Here is a 20396-nt window from a genome sequence, read left to right as displayed (position 1 = left end):
TCAATTTTTAGATATTGTCATATTTTGTCTATTACAACCCTAATTTCATAAAATGTACAAAATAATTATAAACAATAATTATAAATAGTTATTTTATATAATTATTTACTGCCTCCTGCTTCCACACAAAGCACAAAATTATCTTTAATGACCTTTTTCTCAAAACGACATATTCCCCATACGACAGACAGTTTATCTCAAGTTTAAAAGTATGTACAGCTACAAAATTTCACATACAGCTTTATAAATGCTTTTTTGATGTCTTTTGTAATTTTATGTGATATTATATCTATAAAACTGCTGAAAATGCATTTTTTGACTTGCCTGTATTGGTTCTTGAATATTTATGTAAAAAATAAAACTATATTTTGACAAATGGCTCAATAGATTACCAACTACTGTGTTATTTATTACATTTAAACATGAAAATTTTGCTTTTCTAAATAAAAAGAAAAGTCATATAAAAATATTTTGTATTTTGCTGTATATTGAAATATAGTGTATATGGCAAAATTTTATTCTGACTGGGCACACCAGTGATAACTGCCTTTGAAACCATATGTTTCAATATTTAGAAAATTGGTGACCCATTGAGGCACACTCATAATTCTGTGTGTATGATTAATTAAAGAAGCTGTAGCTACATGTAGCTTTCCTACCATGAATGAAGACTTCAGTGTTTAATTTTTTAAAACTACTGATTTGTGACTAAGCCCTGATTTGTAATGGACATAACCTACAGGCGTTACAACCGAGGTGCTCAGTATACAAACGCATTCCTCATGTGAATACAGACGTAGCCACCTCCCGTCTCGATGGAGGGGTAAAGAATGTAACCACAAGGGGGCAGGAGTGTGAAGTAATAGTCGGAAAGAAAGCAAGAAAATCGTCGGGTTTCATCATCGAACAGTATTCAGTGGTTTTAGTTATTTAACATCAGCGGGTGCACCAACATTCATGGGACTCTGTATGTACTGCTCGTCTTATTTTTTGGGGGCTACCGTTGTACCTTTGAGTAAGGTACCTTAACACAACAGCCACGACTGCTTCACAGGATTTCCAAATAATTTAAACGTAAAATGAGCAAATTGTTCTGCCAAAGTCTAAACTAGAAATGTTTCTGCCATCCAAGATACTTTAACACAACTCAGTGAATGTCGAGCCATCAAGCCAATTAAATAAATCATTCATATAGGGACACTTCACTGTCATTCATGCGCATATCAAAAAATGTCAGATGGCGTAAATGTTAGGACTAATAGGTCTAAAGTAGAATAGGATAAGGACAAGATGTCTGAGGTCAGCAGCTATTCATCCGCGATTAACGGTGCGTTGACTGATGGGCAAACATACGAATTAATTCGATATGTGTCACTTCCTCATAAGCTATCAAACCGTGAAGTCAACATGCAATATTAAATTAATGACATGCATACTCTAAATTCACAAATCGGACCAGATGGTGCTGTTGTTTACCATGTTCCGTCAGGTTTTGACTGTAAATATTCTGTTAAAACTGTCTAAATGGATGCGTTTTTATTATTATTTTAAGAATACTTTTTTGAGCGTAATAAGTTAATATGCAAATAGCCGAGGAGGAACTACGGAACGTAAGCTCAGTGTCTCCGCACGGTACTACTTGATAACCGTGCCGTAAACCGGAAGCACGTGTGGAAATGCGCATTTCTTTTATCTGGAGAGTTTCCTATGAAATATTTTGTCGTTGTTGCCTTGTACTGAACTGACACTGTATTTAATTACAGTTAATCTTTCAGACAAGGAAATTGTTATGAATAATTATTAACAGTGTAGATGCAGTCAGGTAGTATTGTAAGTCTTCAAATTCATTGTCGGACCAATTCTCATCATAGCTACAATTTAACTTGTTAGTTCTCAGCTTGTTTCTAGGGTTAACTACCTACGTCGTTAACATCATGGTGAGAGCGCAAAGGTAAGTTTAGTAGTAGTAGTTATATAGTTAAGTTGCGTATGTTTAAGAACTTACATTAAGAGCTAACTCTACAGAGGAAAGCAGTAGTTTAAGCTGCTGCTTGGTTGAATGTAAGGAGTGATTCACTAGCTACACGATTTCAGAGTGCTTTTAGTTATTTATTCTGAAACGGTTTTACTAAAATGTCAAGTTAACTAATTTGTTTGTCCTAAGCCAGGTAGTTAAGTTGGATGTTGTAGTTACGGAACTGTGCTTTGTCGTTGTCTGTATTATGTCCAAATAGCTTATGCAGAAGAAGAAGGCTAGCGACAGTAACAGACTTCTGCCCTAGCGTTTTCTAGAGAAGTGACTCGGATGTACTGTATTTTTCTCCCGTGTGGTCTTGCTTAGGGCGGTGAGGCAGCCGAAGCTCAAGAAGGCGACACATCTTGACGGCGATGACCCGGCAGCTTATGAAGATATGCCTGTTCCAGACAAGGTATATATGAAGGAATCAATATGTAAACAGACTTGTATGTGTTGGGAAAAGTATGAACCTTTCAGAATGGGAGAACTCATGAGTGACAAGTGACTATAAGTATACAGCATTAAAATTACTAATCAGAATTTGGTATTTTCTTCCAACAGAGATCATCTAAGTATGTAGAGGACGAGATTGCAGAATTCCACAGCAAAAAGATTGCGGTCAGTATTCAAGGTTTACCTACAATAATCATGAATGAGTGAAATTTATGGATGTGCTTTGAAGGAGTTCCGGTGTGTGTTTATCTACAGGAATTGTGTGTGCAAAGATTTGTTAATGTTCTCCAAATATCATCTTTAGACATCTGTAGATTGTGGAATGCTGAATACATTGACACGTTTTGTGTGTGTGTTTCTTTCGTGTGTGTGTGTGTGTGTTTGTTTTGTATGTGTGTGTGCATACAGAAATTGCTGGCTGATGGAGTACAGGCAGGCAGTGACCAGGAGGACATTGCTGATGAGGTGAGACCAAACATCCCACTTTAATCACCTCTAACTCGTATGGCATATTTTTGTCTTTCCGGCACTGCTTTTGCATTATGGTGTAAAACGTATTTTGCACCCTAAGATTCTGCTGGTGTTTGCTGTGATTGATTAGTATGTTCATCACATTAAATTTTTGAATTATTGCATTTGTAGGTCTGCTTTTAACCAACAGTGATGTGAAGCAGCTATACAAGGACTTGTGAAGTCTTTTTACACTAATGGATAGAGATATTCACGTTATGTCACCAGACCATCTGTAATGCATGTATTTATGAAGGCTGTGTAAAACCACAGGAACTGTGAAGTCTGCGGTGCTGTGGACCCTGTGTATATTGTGCTGCCCAGGAGGCTTAGTCTCTGCTGTTCCTAGGATGAGGTGATGGCTTTAGAAGTTTCTGATTCAGACGAGGAAGATGACGACGATGAGGAGGACGAAGAAGAAGAAGCAGAACAAGACGAGATGGACATGGACAGTGACCTTGAGGGAAAGAAGGGCGATGGTAAGTTTGGCTGAACTGCAGGAGAAGCTAGTGTCACAGCTGATTGATCAACCATGTGGTCCCCAGTCCACAGTCAAATCTTGAAAATCCTTTCTTATGAAAGCTTAATTAAATACTCCTTTTCTGGAAAGTGCTTTTTTGTATGTGTTAATGTAATCTGTGCGTGCTTAGAGCGTTATTTTATCTTGTAACCTTACCTTGTATACTTTTCTGAGAGAAAATGGAGAGAAACTTCTGACTACTGTGAAATATAGGCTAAGGCTAACATGTTTTCTGTTTCCCCCCAGACCTTCCCAATGAAATGGCTTGGGGACATAGGAAGAAAATGTTCTATGATTCTGATTATGTCGCTGCCAGTGAGTATTTTACTTTTCTGCAGTTGAACCTCCTCTCCTTGCAAGAATTTGATGTTTTCCAGGATCTGAGGAATTTTGAGTGACAGGATGGCATGTGCTAAATGTAGTTTTTAATGTTTGTTAGACTTTAGAAATTGATGGGCTGTTTAGAATATGTTGGTGGTATAGTGGCCCCAACGTCCGTGGGTGGTTGTTTTTATAGAAGGGAAGTCTCAGGAGGAGGTAGAGGCAGAGGATGAGGAAGAGGAAGAAGAAGCAAAAAACATCCAAAGACGCCTGGTGGGCAATCTCAGCGAAGAGGATTATGACCTGCACCTCCTCCAGGTACCCACAGGTGGCGCCACTGTGTGCTGTGTAGCTCTGGCATCAGTTCTAAACCATGTTCCATGTCGGGTTCTCTCTGCTTTCCCCCATTCTCTCCTGAAATAAAAAAATAAGAAAGGAGTGCAGACAGTCTGTGAATGAATACAAAAAACTGCTTGAGTAATAACTTTTTCATCCTTTCACAACTTTCTACTTTGTCAGGTTTTTTGTGATGTCACATACATAGGACGTGTGTGCAAGTATAACGTGGATCGATGCATGCTGTGATTTTCTGTCCTCTCTAGTATTGGAGAGCACATCCTGGGAATTCTATGTATACCCCCGCTTGAGTACTCAAATTTTAGAATGCCATTTGTTGCATAAACCTCAAATTTCCGTACTCCTAAGCTTGCTGGGAAGTGTGCAGGTGGGAATTTTTAACCTGACTCCGGTCATTTCCTGACTAGCCTGTGCTGACTGCTGTGATTCTTGCCTGGATGCGCTGTAGGCATTTGCAGAAGTGCCCGAGGAAGCAGGGAAGCCTTCACAGAAGGAGGAGAAGATTGTGAAGGATCTGGAGAAGATGTCCCACAAAGAGAAGTTGAAACTGCTGAAGAAGGAGTCCCCGGAGCTGCTGGAGCTCATACAAGATTTCAAGGCCAAGGTACTGTTGGAGGAATCTGAAAATACTAGAGGGCGTAAAAATAATCTCTCTATAACAGAGAGTAAAGGCCTGAAAGTTTGTTTTAATTGGTGATGGGAAACCATGTTATAAAGAGATTTAAGCAGTTGCACTAAAACCCCTGAATCAACTCCTCAAGGTCCTGATTGAAGACCATGATTAGATGCTTATTTGGAACAGGTGTTGTAACAGCTGTATGATGATGATGATGCCTTTGCAGCTGGCTGAGCTGAGGGATGAGGTGCAGCCTCTCTTGGAGATGGTCAGTGACGGACGGATCCCTGAGGGGAAGGTGAGGTTCAGTGCGGAACACAGCCGTGGTTTTGAACCTTAACTGCGTGCTTCCTTGAAAGCTTGTCAGTTAGCTTGTGATTTACGTGCCAAGCAGTATTAATCTGTTTTCAACCTCACTATATGTGTAATATGGATTTACTGGTGAATATGCCTTCATGGTATTTTGCTAGCTACCGCTGTAATCATTCAATTGGACAGTGATACGGCAAACCATTATGCCCGTGAGTGACGTTGAGCACATCCACATTGCATATGTAGATTCATAATTGCGCGAATCCTGTTTTTCCTCATTCCTATTCTATCATAATGTTGTGCCCCACTGCATTGTAATTAGGACGGACTGTATTGCTTTAAGAAATAACCACTTCTATAAAGAGATAATAATGTAAGATAGAAATGGGCTGTATGTAGCTGCCCCCCCCCAAAAAAAGTGCTGAGCAAAACTCAAACCTCATAGTAGATGGTGTGGTTTCTTTCCCATGTGATGTAGCGTCACGTTACAGGTGCTCAGCAAAAAAAAAATTTGGTGTCTCCAGAAAGTAGAATTCTCAGGAAAGGCAAGAACCAACAGAAGATGACTTTTTAGTGAGGCTTTGAACCAACTTATTTGCTGTGCTGAGAAAGTTGGCACACACTGATGGCTGGATGAGACCTTTCAATGCATGTTTAAGAAGTGACTTATTTACGTGGCTGTGTCCACAACAGTGCTCTGAAGACAGACTGACCTAGGTATTGACTGTCCTTACATCTGTTCTACTACAGGGTGCAGATTACCTCAGGACCAAACAGCAGCTCTACCTGAAGTAGGTTCAGTCTTCACAAGCCCATACTGTTCATATATAATCATCACTCCATGCTCACATCACATCCAACCATTAATGTGATGGGACTGTTCTATAACCTGCTGGTCTTGCTTGTCTCTTTATGTCTGTGTATGCCACCAATGAATATGTTCAAACGATTTAGTGTGGAGATTGTACCCGCGAGTGTATAGTTCCTTTGCCAAAATTAAGTAATTGGTTGTGTTTATGGCATTTTGCTTTTGCGTGCGTTTCATCGTAATGAACTGCTAATGCGTTTCTCTTCACCCTCAGCTATTGCACAAATATCAGTTTCTACCTGGTGCTGAAGGCCAAGAGAGTCGCGGCGCAGAGCCACCCTGTGATCGAGAGGCTGGTCTCCTACAGGAACGTGAGTCAGCTTCTGAGGACGCCGAGCTGAGAGCTGCACCGCCATGCACCTGTAGGGCTGTTCACCTGCCGGCAGTGACTGATAACCGCATCCGGTTATTAATTCATTTTTTGCCCTTGGTGGAAGTGCGTGAGGCTGAGCAAATGAACGTCTGTCTCATCAATCAGTGAGGACGGATGCGTTAGATGTACTTCTGTTGGGGCTGCATAAAACACTCATTGGTTCTCCTGCAGCTCTTTCCTGTAGATTGCTGTTTTTTGTGGGTGTATTATTGCGGGGAGTGAAGGGGGTTGGTCCTGTGATGTTCTGAACAGCTGATAAATGATCTGGGAGAGGTGGATGCCAGACTCGCCCCGCAGATGCGCCAGCTGCTGTCCGAAGCCCAGCGACAGGAGGCCGCCAGGAAACCCGCGGGCAGTAAGCACGGCAGCGCCACCGGCAGGAGCACGAAGGTAAGACGGGGTGGAGAAAGGGAGCGGTTCTGCCCCGCCCTGCTCCACCCAATCGACAGTGAGCCATGGCGTCCGGCGCCCCTGCTGCATGTACGTGTTCTGTGTGGCCTGTGTGATGCAATGCGGACCTTGTGCCGTCTCCCAGGTAACGGAAGAGTCCGGGTCGAAGGCTGAAGGCGAGTCCGAGTCGGACTTCCACGAGGAGGCGGCCCTGCGCTTCTACAGGGAGCAGGAGGCGAGGCTGAAGCAGAAGAGCAGGAAGCAACAGCCCGAGGAAGAGTGAGTGGGCCCATTCCCAGCAGGGGGGGGTGGTTTCAGCAGGGTGCTTCAGGGAACAAAGGATTGTAACACACAGTATCTGAAATTATTTCTTGTTTTCAGACCGGAGCAAGATGAGGATGAGCTTGACCCAGAGGCCAAGAGAGGCATCACCTACCAGGTACAGGGAATGCATTTTCTGAGCACGGGCACTGAATCCTCCCTCTGCATTCTGTGCCATTTAAAAACAGCCTGCCTCTGACTCACGCCTTGCCTCTCCTTTACGTCAAATGACAGATGGCCAAGAATAAGGGCCTCACACCAAAGAGGAAGAAAATCGACCGGAACCCACGCGTCAAACACCGGGAGAAATTCCGCCGCGCCAAGATCTGCAGAAAGGGCCAGGTGAGTGAGGGCTGGACAGCAGCAGGGACCCGTGTTTTGAGACTGCACAGAAACGCACATACTGCTAACTGCTCAATCAGTACGTCTTACCTGAGATCCTCAGTGGAACTACGCCCATTTATAAAAGGTGGAGTGTTCGGTTGTCTTTAAAAAGAGCGCTATGGATGTTTTGACCTCGATTAAGCGCTGAATGGCTGGCCTGGTTTGATATTTGTGGCCTTGAATCTCGATTGTTCAGCTGTGACGGTGACTTGCGTGTGTGTTGCAGGTTTGCGAGGTCCGTAAGGAAGAACAGAGGTACAGTGGAGAATGGTCTGGTATTCGTGCCGGAGTTATAAAGAGTACCAAATTCAAGTGATGGATCCAACGGCTTTCGAGAGGTTGACTGGAAATGTTCTGCTGCATTGGTCTTTCCAAATAAAAATAATCGGGAAGTCCAAAGACACTTTTCTCAGAGCTATCCTGAATTTAACTGGGACTTACCATTGTGCAGTTCTGTCTCATGTTTCAGCTTTTGCAATTAAATCTTTGGTAATCTTTTCTGTGACTGTTTTGTTAATGAATTCTACAATGCATACTGTATAGATTAAACGTAATAATTACACAATTGCCTAAGTGTTTCAAGCACCTTGATTTAATGACAGATTCCAATGTTGGATATCTGTTGATACTAAATACACTTGAATTGGTCAATAAGACACACTTGTGTAAAGCAGCAATGAGAGAATGAAGCTTCATTAACTCTACAATGAGAAAAAAACCACTGTGCCAACAGTGGCTGGTTGATACAAGTCAAAAAAAAAAAAAAAGTGACCACGATAAGAGGTTGTTTGCGATTGGATGATTAACATTACATAGAGGCTGAAGCCATGATGGGGTTCCTGAAGTTCGTCGTCTCCTCTACGGTAGGTTTGATGAAAGGCAGGGATGGCTGTTCAGAACGCGCAGTTTTTTTGTGTTTTCTCTAGAGGCGTTAGCTGCAGCCGCCTGTAGTGACACGCCCCACCTCTCGGCCGCTCAGCCTTGCTGGGCGATGAAGCCGCTGTGCGCGGCAGACAGGTTGCTGACGATCCTCTCCTCGATCTCCACGCCCGCCCGGGCATCCTCCTCCGTGAGGGCCAGCTCGGCCTGCGTTTCGCGGGTCACCACCACCACGTAGCCGCGCCGCGTGTCCAGGATGTTGGCCACCACGGCCTGGTGCCTGTAGGTGTCCAGGGCGCGGCGAGCCCGCTCCAGCAGGATGGACGGATCGGTCTCCAGTTTGAAAGAGATGACGAACGCATGCGGGGCCCAATCCTTCACCAGAGGCGACAGCATCTTGGGCACCATTTTCATACTGATCTGTGGGACGCAACGGAAGACACCTTAAAAATTGTAACATGGCAGTGCAACAGGTGATGTGATATATTAGGTTTTTTGAAAAAGATTAGCGGCAAGAGCCACGAGAACACTACTTTGACACTCCAAGCTGATGCACCTTACAAGGCTACTTTATATCCAGCTATGATCCCTGAGGTTTCCTTTTATCAAGGCAACCACTGGTGGCTGTTATGGGGTAGCCTCACCTGCAAGGGGCCATTGGATGACTGGATCTTGTGTTCGGGCATTTCTGAGGCCGGTATGTAGAAATCGGACACCGCAGCTGCCAGGTAAAACATGGCCTTGGGCCCTGCCAAAAGGAAGCGAACACATTAGACCAGTGGTCTCCAAACCTGGTCCTGGAGAGCTATTGGGTCTGCTGGTTTTTGTTTTCACCTTAAAATCAGCACCCAATTGAGACCCAAGACACCAGGTGAGTTGAGTTAATTCTGTAATCAACTGCTCTAATTGATTCATGAAGTGCAGAGTCACTATGAAAACCAGCAGACTGTAGCTCTCCAGGACCAGGGTTGGAGACCACTGCATTAGACCTTAGAACCCTCCAGGAAGCTACGCTCTGGCCTGCCGGGCCCATGGGGCTTTGGGTTCCGTACCTATGGAGCTGAGTGCCTGGGCAGCGGCCTTGAGCAGGTGCAGGTACTCGGACAGGGTGCTGAACTCCACTGGCAGCAGAAGCCCGGCCTCCTTCACTGCCCTGTACCGTTTCAGTACAGACGCGATGTTGGGCAGCACCTGCTGGTCCACCAAGACCCGGGCAGAGCCCCCGTCTTCCTCCATCTGCAGGGCGTCCATCAGGTTGACCCCGGAGTAGAGGCGGGTGTAGGGGTACAGAGAGCGGTGCCTGTGCAGGAAGATGACTGCGTAGCCCGAATCCAGGAAGTACTCTGCCGAGGAGGCCCCTCGCCTCCCGCTGCTAAAGTTGTCCAGGAAACGGACGGTCCGGGACTCGAGGGGGACCTTGGTGCCACCCGACGTGATCAGCACCACCCTGCGGCCCGCAGACGCGTGACGCTCTGCAAACTCAGCCATGAGTGCCCTCTCTGCCTCAACGTGGGACGGGACGGCAAACTCCGCAGTCAGCCTGCCCTCTGCTGAAGGGGAAGCTGGGCTCTCTACACCTGCCATACTGGTCTGTGTGAAAGAATGACATATCACATATTGTAGCAGAGGTACCTGGGTATTGTTGTAACCTTTTAAGTTAATAACCAGTTTAGGCCCAAAAAGATAACATCAGAGCATTTTTTTAACGACGGCAATCTCAATATGGCACGTAATGCCCTAGTGGCTTTATAGTAGCTGACAGTTTGTCAAGTTATGTTACCGTGATAATGGAATACGGCATGTCATTAACACAAACATAGCAAGCAAAGTTAACAGTAGCAACGCATAAATTAACTAGTTTACGTTAGTTCATTCCCAGCCTGTTGCCCTTGACAAGACCTTGGAAAGACCTGGAAACTTGGAGCCGCAACAAGTTTGCTCCCGACTGCCCACTAATTGGTAATGAGCTTATCACTGAATATTAATTGTTGACAAGTAGGGTAACTAGCTATCTGCTGAAGCGGCAAATTTAGTTTGCAAAATTTCGCTGGGTGGCTGCTGGTGTATAAGTAACCTGAAAACGAGGTAGATACGGCACATTAACAGCCTAACAGATGTTAGCAAATCTGGCAGTTGGCTATATTAAACGGGATAGCTAGATAACATTAAAAAAATATGTAAGTTTGCTTACAGCTGAAAAGTGATCTGTGGTTGAGCGCAGTTAGAACATTCTGTCGTAATAGAAAGATGGCTGGCTATCGAGCCAGATCCTCGAAGGTTGACAAGATAGGCTAAATATAACGTTAGATTTACCCGCCACTTTAACCAAATTTCTAATGTCAAGTTAGCTACATCTATGCAATGCTATTACTTTAAGATGTATTCCCCAACACAGGAGCTAGCGCAGCTAACGAGCTAACAACAACAGTCTCTGTTCTCACCGAAACTTTGGTCCTTCAATACGAAAGCTTCCTGTTGAAACAGCAGCGAAGACTTTGCCAATGTCAGTTCCGGGTGTCCGTCGGCAGCGCCACGCTGTCGCCTATCGTAGCTACAACTAGATTAATCTTTGGTAAATTATTATTGGTGCATGGGGGTGATGTTTGGCTATATAATGTACAATGCGTGCTTGGCTATCCGGAAAACGAAGAAGTGACTGCTGTTTTTAAATTACAGTCCTTGTTTTTCTAATCCCACCTGCGAAGGACTTCGACTATTAGATCTTTCTTCTCGCTCAGATTTTGTCCGTATTCTGAATGAGTTTATGGTTGGTGAAAGCCTAGATTTTTTTTATTTATTCAAATTCTCTCTCTCTCTCTCTCTCTCTCTTTCTCTGTGTGTGTTCATTCTTAAAGTATGTGAAGGTTTCAGCGACTACATGTGGATGGTCAATGAAAGAAAAGCTCAGTGAGTTAGGACTGTGGAAAACAATTCATCCGAGCATGAGTGAAACAGTATGGTGTGCTGTTTAACCTTTTCTGGCTTATCACTACCATTGAATGTTTCTGTAACAGTGAGATGTCTAAAATAGTTCAGACTACATTTTTACATGCATTGTCTTGTGTTCAGGCCAAATCATCAATCACCACTTCTACAGAACCAAGAATCAAACATGTTTGTGTGTTTCCCATGGAAATAGTTACTGTACAATGATAACAGACTGTCACTCCTTGCAAAGACTAACTTCACAGCTCTGACCTCATGTAAACATGTAGAATTCAAAAATAACTTCAGACAGCCACACAATAAAGTCTTGAACTTTAGCCATTTTTTTTCTTATCCTCTGCTCCTTAGCCTGCTTCTGCTCCTTCTTAATTTTACTGTCATGAGAAATACTCAAGTTCCCAATTGTTCATTCTTCTCCTTAGTCTATATCTACTTAATCCAACAATGGAATCTGCTTCTATCCACTTCAACCAATAACAATGTCTGTTCATAGGCCAATTGTAGGACACAAGCAAAAAATCTGTTTTTACGTATATGGATGCATACATTTGTTCAATGTTTTCCTTACAATTTCACATGAAAACCCTGTAGGGATGGAAGGAGATGCCACTGTTTGTATTTGTATCTGTATTTGTTCGACCAACAAAATTATTTGTATCTGTATTTGGATAAAAAAACAGGTGGAGTTTCACACAGAAGCTGTATAAAATGCCAAAAATACCAGATTTTTACCATTATAATAACTGGCACTGCTATTGTTGAGAGATTTAAAGCTTTAAAGTCATGGTTTTGCAGTGACACCAATAATAATGCAGTTTAACAACAGATAATTTGCTTTTTTAAGCTATATTTAACAAACAATGACCTATATGCTATGTAGGCTTTTATAACACTGAGGTAAACAAACAAACTTTTCAGCCCCTTGGGAAACTTCAGCTGATACCATGGAGGCAAAGCAATTCTAAGGTTAACTTGTCTTTTCTGGGGCTTCTTCACCACTGCCATTGCAGCAGCTAGCTAGTTAGCAACAAACTCTGCTAAAATCTGATCCCAAGCTACACCCACCCCTCCCCACACAGAAAAGATCGCCATGCCCAGAAACTCCTCAAACACATTTTAGAATAACAGATGCAGGTAAAGGTGCTCGAATTTGGCGAAAATTCTTAAAGACAGAGATAGCCAGTGCATCAGAGATATGCCTTTGCATGGTTATTTTATCATGTTTTCTAGATAGAAACCTGCATAGTATGCATTTCACATCCCGAATATTACAAAATAAAAAATATTAATATATATACAGAATTTGTGGAGGTACTGCTCAGAGGAGTCCATGAGAAATTAGTCTTGCATTCATAGATATGCCTTTATTATGGACTTTATTATGAATTGGATACAATTCTTATAATATATTTCAATTTTTTAAAAATAGGAAAAAATTATTTCAACACAATAGTGTCTGGCTGTGTGTATGGTAATAATAAAGGAAATGATAAATAACATGAGTTTTCATCATGGATAGTGTGATTCTTTTGTTTTGCGCTAAAACTGCGCACATAGTACGGGATATTTCAATGCTGCAAGTTGAAGCGACCATATTGGCAGATGTGACCGGTGCAGCCGTGGAAAACTGACAGGGGGCTAGTTAATTGTGCGAATGTGGATGTGTGATCATTTGACGGCGCATGCACTGATATGCGACGTGCTCAGGCTGGCGCTGGAAGTAGTTCCGGGTGTTTCAGAGCGGACAGTGCGAGCGGGTCCCGGATGTTAGCTGTCGAAAGGAAAGCGAACGGGATAAGGCAGGAAGGCTATCTTGGGACTATAGTGATAGACCGACTGGAGAGGGCAAAGCGGGTTTAACCCGGGACAAACTGAGAGGGCGCCAGCAGCCAGCAGTAGAAGGAACAAGTCGAGCCTTCCTTGGGGAAGGAGAAGAGGTGGAAGGGGAGGGGGACTGTTGTTCGTGCACGAATTTGGACCGGTCCAAGACATTATAGCTAGCTAGCCCGGGTAAGTCACTAGCATGCTCAGCTTTCATAAACACGACACCGGAGTAGAAGCAAGGCCCAGGAAGGGAACGTCTTTGACGCGGCTGCCAACTTCACTCGAGTTCTGGGGATTCCGTTCGCGACCAGGCCTTGACAGTTCCCCTCCCTCTCACTTTGGAGAGACGCGATAGGGGGATACCCTTGGTTGGTGGGTGGGTAGCCAGCTAGGCCATTAGGCTAAGCACTTTGAATTCTTGAACTGTGGAAAATAACTAAGGTTATGCCTGCTAGCTAACGTTAGCTGTGTTCAACTTGTATTGAAAATCTCGCGTCTTCTGGACTTTGCCACACAGGAGCAAGCTAATAGCATTATAACATTAGATACTCTGCGTGGTATTTGGATATGATAGTTAACTATGGGCGCACGTGTGGCTAGCTTGATAAGTTGGTTGGTAATGGATTTGCGTGATGGTCCGTTTAAGGTGTCCTGGCGATATACTTGGCTGACCACTCCGTTGGTTTATTAACGTTTGCCAGCTAGCTCACTGGATTGCTTGATGGTTTAGTTGGAAATCTAGGTAGCTAAACCATGCTTTGTGGGCTGTTTGCTAACTTGCAGTGGATGCGATTTACTTGTCTCGGCGTTGGAAGTCTGTCTGTGGCTGGTCGGATAGAAATGTCAGTTAGGTGACTAGCCAGCTAACTAGGTATTGTAGCTATGTTTTGAGAGCGAAGTTATTAGTTACCCAACTATCTGGTTTGCTAACGTTAGATGTTGTCAGCACATTTTTCAAATAACGTTCTTGTATATTGCCCTTTCCTTAAGTAGTATGGCTAGATAGCTGTCTGGATATTTGCTTGGATGTTGCCTGTGGGGACAGTTTGGATAGACACCCTAGTGCGGGTGCGTTTGTGGAAGTGTTTTCGGATTTTTTCCTCCACTGTGCTGGAATTCAAAGGACGCCCTGTCTCCCAGTTTAGCTAGGTATCCAGCTAGCTAGCAGCTACTTGAGCGACAGTGCTGTCAGAACCGATTTAACAGACTGACTTGATGCGTTTTCGATCAATGGCGGTATGGTATCTGCCAATAACAAACTGGCTCATGTTAGCTATATCAACTAATTAACTTGCTTGTTAAATGAGAACGTTTTGAAAGTCTGACGGGATGACAAAACCCTCAAGCAATAGAATATCCCGCCTTTTTGAAGTGGGAAGAGAAAGTGCCTAACTATACGAAGTATTGACTAATTTGGTCAGTATGAGTAAATGCAGTGGTGGCTTAACCCACACACTAGAATTATTATTGTTGCTGCTAATGATCCTTGACAATACGTTTAGCTACAATCTTGGCAGCAGTATCCAGGTTGTGCACTAAGATGTTTCCGAGGTTTTCGTATTTGGTGCTTATCCCTCCAACGTTAATCAACTTTGGCGCATTAAGTCAATATCCTAGAAATGGCCTTTTAACCTATGAACTGTCACTACTTAATAATACATCGAGTTTGGACGAGGTATATGCATTTACAGTAGACGGGTAAGACAGTATGGGGCTAATTTGTTGTTTTATTGATTTTATTATTTCATTTCCATTTTGAATACGCCCGTCGTGTTTTACAAGATCGACAGGATTGCCACAATTTCCATCTCATTAAAAAGCGCGAATGTTTGTTTAATTGTTGTATTTTATTGATTAACCAGTCGGCCAGTGGGAATGACCGTTTACCTTATATGACCCCAACCCTGGGCTGCTTAAGGACGGATTCCAATTCAGATGTACCGCACGTCTCAATAACCTACTATTAAAATCAGTCGTGGTGACGCATTTTAACAATGTGCTCGATAGATGTAAGCCGTCCCGTTCGTGTACTGCGATAATCAGCATCTCTCTTCATATAATCTGGAAGTACAATCATCATTACTGCTGTCGGCTGCCTTGTAAGAACGGCTTCAGTACCGTGTTCTCATGCGATGCGTATACAGGAGCATGCTGGCAGTAATGTACAGTGACGGTGTGCTCATGCAGTTTATTGCGTGTGCATTGTTCTTAGCCTGAGGGCATGTTTGGAAGGTGATGCCAGGTCAGGGAGTCTGATGGAGGTGACAGCAAGCGAGGACGTCGTCGAGTGTTTAAGGTCATTGCATCTGTGCATCAGATTAAAAATTCTGCAGAAGATCTAAGGTTATTGGTTTAAGGCTATAGGTTGGTTTATGGTTATTTAGTTCATAACTCAAGTCCAGTTGTATGTTTGTCGTCAGTAACATTGTAGGATTACGTGTCCTTTACAGAGGCAGGAGTCGATGCATTTCTTTCATGGCTGGTACAGTTGTATTGCATTCCGGGAGTGTGGACCTGTGTGTGACTGATACGGTGGAAAAACTAAGATGCTGTACTGTTGTGCTGTTGGGGACGTGTGGTAGCTCAGTAATGTGGAGTTGTTTGTCACTGGCTCCATTTGCTGACACCCTCTCACTACCTCCTGTGCACCCCTGACTGTGCCTTTACTCCTGTGCACCCCTGACTGTGCCTTTACTCCTGTGCACCCCTGACTGTGCCTTTACTCCTGTGCACCCCTGACTGCACCTTTACTCCTGTGCACCCCTGACTGCGCCTTTACTCCTGTACACCCCTGACTGTGCCTTTACTCCTGTGCACCCCTGACTGTGCCTTTACTCCTGTGCACCCCTGACTGTGCCTTTACTCCTGTGCACCCCTGACTGCACCTTTACTCCTGTACACCCCTGACTACACCTTTACTCCTGTGCACCCCTGACTGTGCCTTTACTCCTGTACACCCCTGACTGTGCCTTTACTCCTCTGCACCCCTGACTGCGCCTTTACTCCTGTGCACCCCTGACTGTGCCTTTACTCCTGTACACCCCTGACTGTGCCTTTACTCCTGTACACCCCTGACTGCGCCTTTACTCCTGTGCACCCGTCGCTCTGCTCCACCCACCTGGGCCCTCCACGTCTTCTGCATGGATACTGTGGAAGTGCCAGGCTTCATTCATGCTGTTTAATAACCTCTGTCAAAGGATGTGAATTTTGTCTTCGATTTTATTAAATTTATTTATTTATTATGAAATAATTCCTTTTTCATTTTAGTTATTTTCAGCATGGAAAAATCAGTTTCTCATAATTGGTATTCTGTCATCTTTCGTGCTGGCTTTTAAATGATGGTCTCTTGGTGTAGTTGTAATGGGAAAGTGCAGATTTCTTTACCCCCCTAAGGGATGGAGAGCGTATAAGTCGCAAGCCATGTCGAGGTTTCTTTTTTCTTTATTATTTATCCGGCTCTTTGAACACCCAGTGAGGGAGGGGGCTCCGTGTCGCGGGTTCGACTGATTATGCAGAGGAGCAGGCTGTGCTCTGTGACAGTGAGGGATTAATTGCATTTTTAAAACCTGTTTCACTAAGCATAGCGTAATTACAGCTTTTTATTACCAAACTCCCCAATGTAATGTGCAATTACTATTGATCAAGACTGTTTCACATCTATTAACTTTATGCAAATACATAGGAAGGAGCAGACTTGAGCTGAGCAGATCCCTGTCAGTTTTCTCATGCAGCAAAGGAAAAGTCATAGTTTTATGTTCAGTGTGTAGCGTTTAGACTTTGATTTTTGTCTCATGTCTTAAAATAACATGTTGATGAAAGAGCGCAGATCAAGGGTTGAAATGACAGATTTTTCAAGTATCACTCATTCCTTATTTTGCACATTTTGCTAATTCCCATAAAGATGAGTGCTGCCTGACCAGATTTTTCACATTAGTATTTGTGCAACGGCTTAATGGTGTTGATTGAGAGTAATAAGGCTTTTTAATTACTGAACAGCTGCTTCAGTTTCTGCTGATTGCCGTTTGTATAAGTTTTCGGTAGATTGTTCAGAAACCTTTAGAAATTTGCACGCATTTCATAAAATGCATGATATGAAACGTGTCAGTGTCTGACAACAAAGAATGCCTGTCTTCACGTAATTGTAAAAAGAAAAAAAAAGACCATTAAAATTTACAGAATATCAGTTACCAGCTAGTAGATAGCAGTGCAAATGGCAGTTCTGGAATATTTTGAAAAATAAATGTTGGCATCAAGTTTAATTTCAGGAATTCTGCAAAGAGGGAGAATGCTAGGTCAGGCTGCCGGGTTCTCGCATGTTCTACCTGAGGCATCGCGGTCGAATGTGTGCAGCGTGCGGTCGACCGTGTGCAGCGTGCGGTCGAATGTGTGCAGCATGCGGTCGACCATGTGCAGCGTGCGGTCGAATGTGTGCAGCGTGCGGTCGAATGTGTGCAGTGTGCGGTCGACCATGTGCAGCGTGCGGTCGACCATGTGCAGCGTGCGGTCGAATGTGTGCAGCGTGCGGTCGACCATGTGCAGCGTGCGGTCACGGGTTCTCTACAGTTGTGTTCTCCAACTCTTCTGCGCTCAGGGTTTGCTTAATGAGCAGATGTATTTTCTGTTACCCATTTATTGAAAATGTTCAGTTGGCCAAGACCTTCCCAGATGTGCTATTTCAGTTTTTTAACGTGAAAACAATTGTACAGTCCTATATGTATACAGCATTACTTGCATGGGGGTTAATTTGACTGGTGTGAATGTGTTTTGATGTACAGCCATTTCCCCCCTTTTCTTCACATTTTTTTCAAGCCCTTCTGCAGTCCCTTCCACCACCCACCCGAGGTTCTGACCTGTAGTTTGGAAGCCGCTGGTCCATAGTAACTGTATGGTCAGCTTATTCATTCCGTCCTCTGCTTGCTAGCTCCTCAAGGTTCTGGTTGGCAGCGAGAGTTTCCGGCGCTATATTAAAGTTTATGAATATTCATCAAGTGGTGGACCCGTGGATAGAACACCCATTGTCACTGGTGCTGTGCTTAGTCATGCCCCCTAAAACTATTCTCGGCAAATAGAACTGAAACTTTTTTAGCCTTTCAGTGGTAGAGAACTTTCAGTTTGAAGAGTGTGGAGTTGGTTATTGCAACCATCTGGTTATTCTGTGAATTGGCAGCATGGCGTTGGCACAGAAGCACATGCTCATCTCTCTAGTCTTAAATCGTGTCCCCTGATACCACTACTCGTGCCTGTGCATTTGAGTACCCTGACACCACTCAGAAGCACTTATTTTATATTGTATGGCTTAGGCCTACCCTGTAATCACAGTCGCTCGCCAACTAATCCAACCACAATGTTTAGTTGATGCTCTTGTATTTTTTCCCCCCCAACATGCACTGACATGCAACACAACACTGACACTGATATTATGAACACGCATTTCGCCTTCAGTACCACTTTCTTGATCGTAATATGCATTTGCGTATTATATACATATTGCATATCGATTGAGTTGGGGTCCGCTCAGACTTTGGATTTTGTTAGTTCCCATTTCACTGCGTGTAGTTATCATCTTTAACCACACACTCGCTCACACATACAGACACACATGCACTCGGACTCAAGTTTTATGGTGTTTCCAATGTGGAGTTCAGAAACGGTGTTCATTGAACTCATCACCACGGGACCAGCGTGAGGCCCATTTTTGATGCGGCACACCGTCAGCCATTGCAGGATGTTTTCAGGATGCAGATCTTATGTAAAGGCGTGCACCTCCCTAGAAACCTGGGTCGGAATCTTGTCCGCAGCTGTATTGTGCGGGTCTGGTTCTGTGGATCCGAGAAGAGAGATCAGAGGGATTAATTGCATTTAAGTCACCCTTATTCAGATTCAGCCTGAAGCAAATTACAGTAACTGCAGTTCTAGGTGTTTTTTTTGGAGCATTCAGCAGCTGCCTTTGTCCGCGGTTGTAAGGCCGTGCCGCTGAGTGGCTCCACACAGATTGCTCTGATTGACGAGGGCAGAGTATCGTGATTTTCTCAGCAGTTTGCATCTTGGACTTGTAATGAGTTTCGGCATATTTCATTCAAGTTGATTTGCATCTAAATAACATGCAACTGGGAAAAAAACAAAAAAAAACCCCAATGTTTTGTGCGCGAAATGAAGTTTTCTCCGTAGGTGCCGTAAGGTGAAACAATGCTCCCCCTTCCAGAAAAAAAAGAACTCCCAGGCTTTCGGTGGCGGGTTAATTATTAATATCATTCAGAAGCCAAAATCTTCGCTTTGCTCCGCTGGATACGTTAATCTATTTTTTGCCGTAAATGAATTTTTTAAAGGGCCCTTCCCTGGATACGGGCGGTTATAGGGACAGCTCTGGGTTCAGTCTAATTCCCGTTCTGCGGTGGGACAGGGAGCAGTATTCTGCTGAAGCGCCTAGCTCTCTTGCTTTATTAATGTTGAAATGTTCCACTTTTATCACCACACGTCCCTCTGAACTTTGGTGCCTCTCCTACCGACTGTCAGATAAAAAGGTACGAGAATAGCTGAATGAAGTGGTAAAAAAATGTGGTGGACGGTAGAGTTTAGGGCCGGGCGATATATCTGGAAAGGGCATAGTGATGTTGGCACTTCAAAATATCGCGATAGGTGATTACATGGCCCCCACCCCCTGACACTGCAACCGTACATGGCCTACATCTTGGTATTTTTAAAGGAGTACTAAGCAATATTTTAGGCCAAATATAAATTGATACGTAAAAATGAGTATTTTCTGAAATATGTTTTGAATCATGTGCACTCACGTGAGATGAAGATCCATATTATTTTGTAGGCGCTGCCTTGAAGGAGCTGTTTTATTCTCAGAGGTGGACAGTCCAGGTTCAGAAAGTAAAAGTTCATCCCAGGATTTTGTTCCAGTCACCTGGATTTGCTAATGAGCACCATTCTTCAACCAGGAGGTAGAGCTAAATCAGCTGGCTGAGTTCAGGGGTGGATGAAATACGTGGCAGAACTTTTACTTTCTGACCCCTGGAATGTCCACCTCTGTTTATTCTATACCGAGCGGATTGCCTCATGCGCCAGATATTCACTAGCAGTGAAAATCATACACAATGCTGTGAAAAAATATTTTCCCCCTTCCAGATTTCCTCTATTATTGCTTGGTTTCCCTTATACATAGGGAAACTGAGTGAACACAAAACATGTTTTTAAAATGATAATTTCATTTATTTAAAGGACAAGATTATCCAACACCGATATCACTCATGTGAAAAAGTAATTGCCCTCTTAGGAACTTAATCAACCAATTTAATTGAT

General features: G+C 43.7%; 3 protein-coding genes across 7 annotated transcripts in view; 2 read left to right on the top strand and 1 right to left on the bottom strand.

Annotated features, from left to right (window-relative positions):
• Positions 1-1638: 1638 nt before the first annotated feature.
• On the top strand, positions 1639-8009 carry utp3 (UTP3 small subunit processome component). The gene is made up of 16 exons (XM_035389146.1): positions 1639-1951; positions 2342-2429; positions 2579-2635; positions 2879-2935; positions 3330-3459; positions 3747-3815; positions 4018-4139; positions 4627-4782; positions 5021-5092; positions 5857-5897; positions 6189-6285; positions 6600-6737; positions 6883-7016; positions 7119-7176; positions 7293-7400; positions 7669-8009. Exons 1-16 carry the CDS (start codon positions 1935-1937, stop codon positions 7756-7758), a joined length of 1434 nt encoding a protein of 477 aa, XP_035245037.1. The 5' UTR covers positions 1639-1934; the 3' UTR covers positions 7759-8009.
• Positions 8010-8012: 3 nt separating this feature from the next.
• On the bottom strand, positions 8013-11102 carry ppcs (phosphopantothenoylcysteine synthetase). 2 transcript variants are annotated; one of them, XM_035389148.1, is made up of 4 exons: positions 10763-11102; positions 9374-9911; positions 8966-9069; positions 8013-8741 (listed from the first exon to the last, which is right to left on the bottom strand). In XM_035389148.1, the coding sequence occupies exons 2-4, from the start codon at positions 9903-9905 to the stop codon at positions 8418-8420; spliced, it is 960 nt and encodes a 319-aa protein (XP_035245039.1). In that variant the 5' UTR covers positions 9906-9911; positions 10763-11102; the 3' UTR covers positions 8013-8417. The 2 variants fall into 2 exon arrangements, with proteins under 2 accessions (XP_035245039.1, XP_035245038.1); XM_035389147.1 differs by having other exon boundaries at positions 10513-11095.
• A 1905-nt stretch (positions 11103-13007) lies between these two features.
• The window catches only part of LOC118211187 (forkhead box protein J3-like), a 63559-nt gene continuing 56170 nt past the window's right edge, over positions 13008-20396 (top strand). For 3 of the 4 annotated variants that reach the window (XM_035388142.1, XM_035388144.1, XM_035388140.1), the window contains exon 1: positions 13008-13277. The gene's annotated coding sequence lies outside the window, so the exon portion shown is untranslated. Of the gene's footprint in view, positions 13278-13380; positions 13468-20396 lie in introns of those variants that run through there. The other variant, XM_035388141.1, reaches the window with a different exon arrangement.

Source organism: Anguilla anguilla, chromosome 13, assembly GCF_013347855.1.
Source record: "Anguilla anguilla isolate fAngAng1 chromosome 13, fAngAng1.pri, whole genome shotgun sequence".
NCBI lineage: Eukaryota > Metazoa > Chordata > Actinopteri > Anguilliformes > Anguillidae > Anguilla > Anguilla anguilla.
Note: the sequence above shows the minus strand (reverse complement) of the source record. Positions and strands in the feature narration are given on the sequence as shown.

What these genes read in the sequence shown, in the direction of transcription:
- utp3 (XM_035389146.1), top strand. An exon ending in AGGAGGACATTGCTGATGAG is followed by an intron (nt 2,936 to 3,329) that starts GTGAGACCAAAC and finishes TGCTGTTCCTAG; the next exon opens with GATGAGGTGATGGCTTTAGA. An exon ending in TGAGGGAAAGAAGGGCGATG is followed by an intron (nt 3,460 to 3,746) that starts GTAAGTTTGGCT and finishes GTTTCCCCCCAG; the next exon opens with ACCTTCCCAATGAAATGGCT.
- ppcs (XM_035389148.1), bottom strand. Translation starts at nt 9,905, where the DNA reads ATGGCAGGTGTAGAGAGCCCAGCTTCCCCTTCAGCAGAGGGCAGGCTG. An exon ending in CCAGGCACTCAGCTCCATAG is followed by an intron (nt 9,070 to 9,373) that starts GTACGGAACCCA and finishes TCCTTTTGGCAG; the next exon opens with GGCCCAAGGCCATGTTTTAC. An exon ending in CATCCAATGGCCCCTTGCAG is followed by an intron (nt 8,742 to 8,965) that starts GTGAGGCTACCC and finishes TGCGTCCCACAG; the next exon opens with ATCAGTATGAAAATGGTGCC.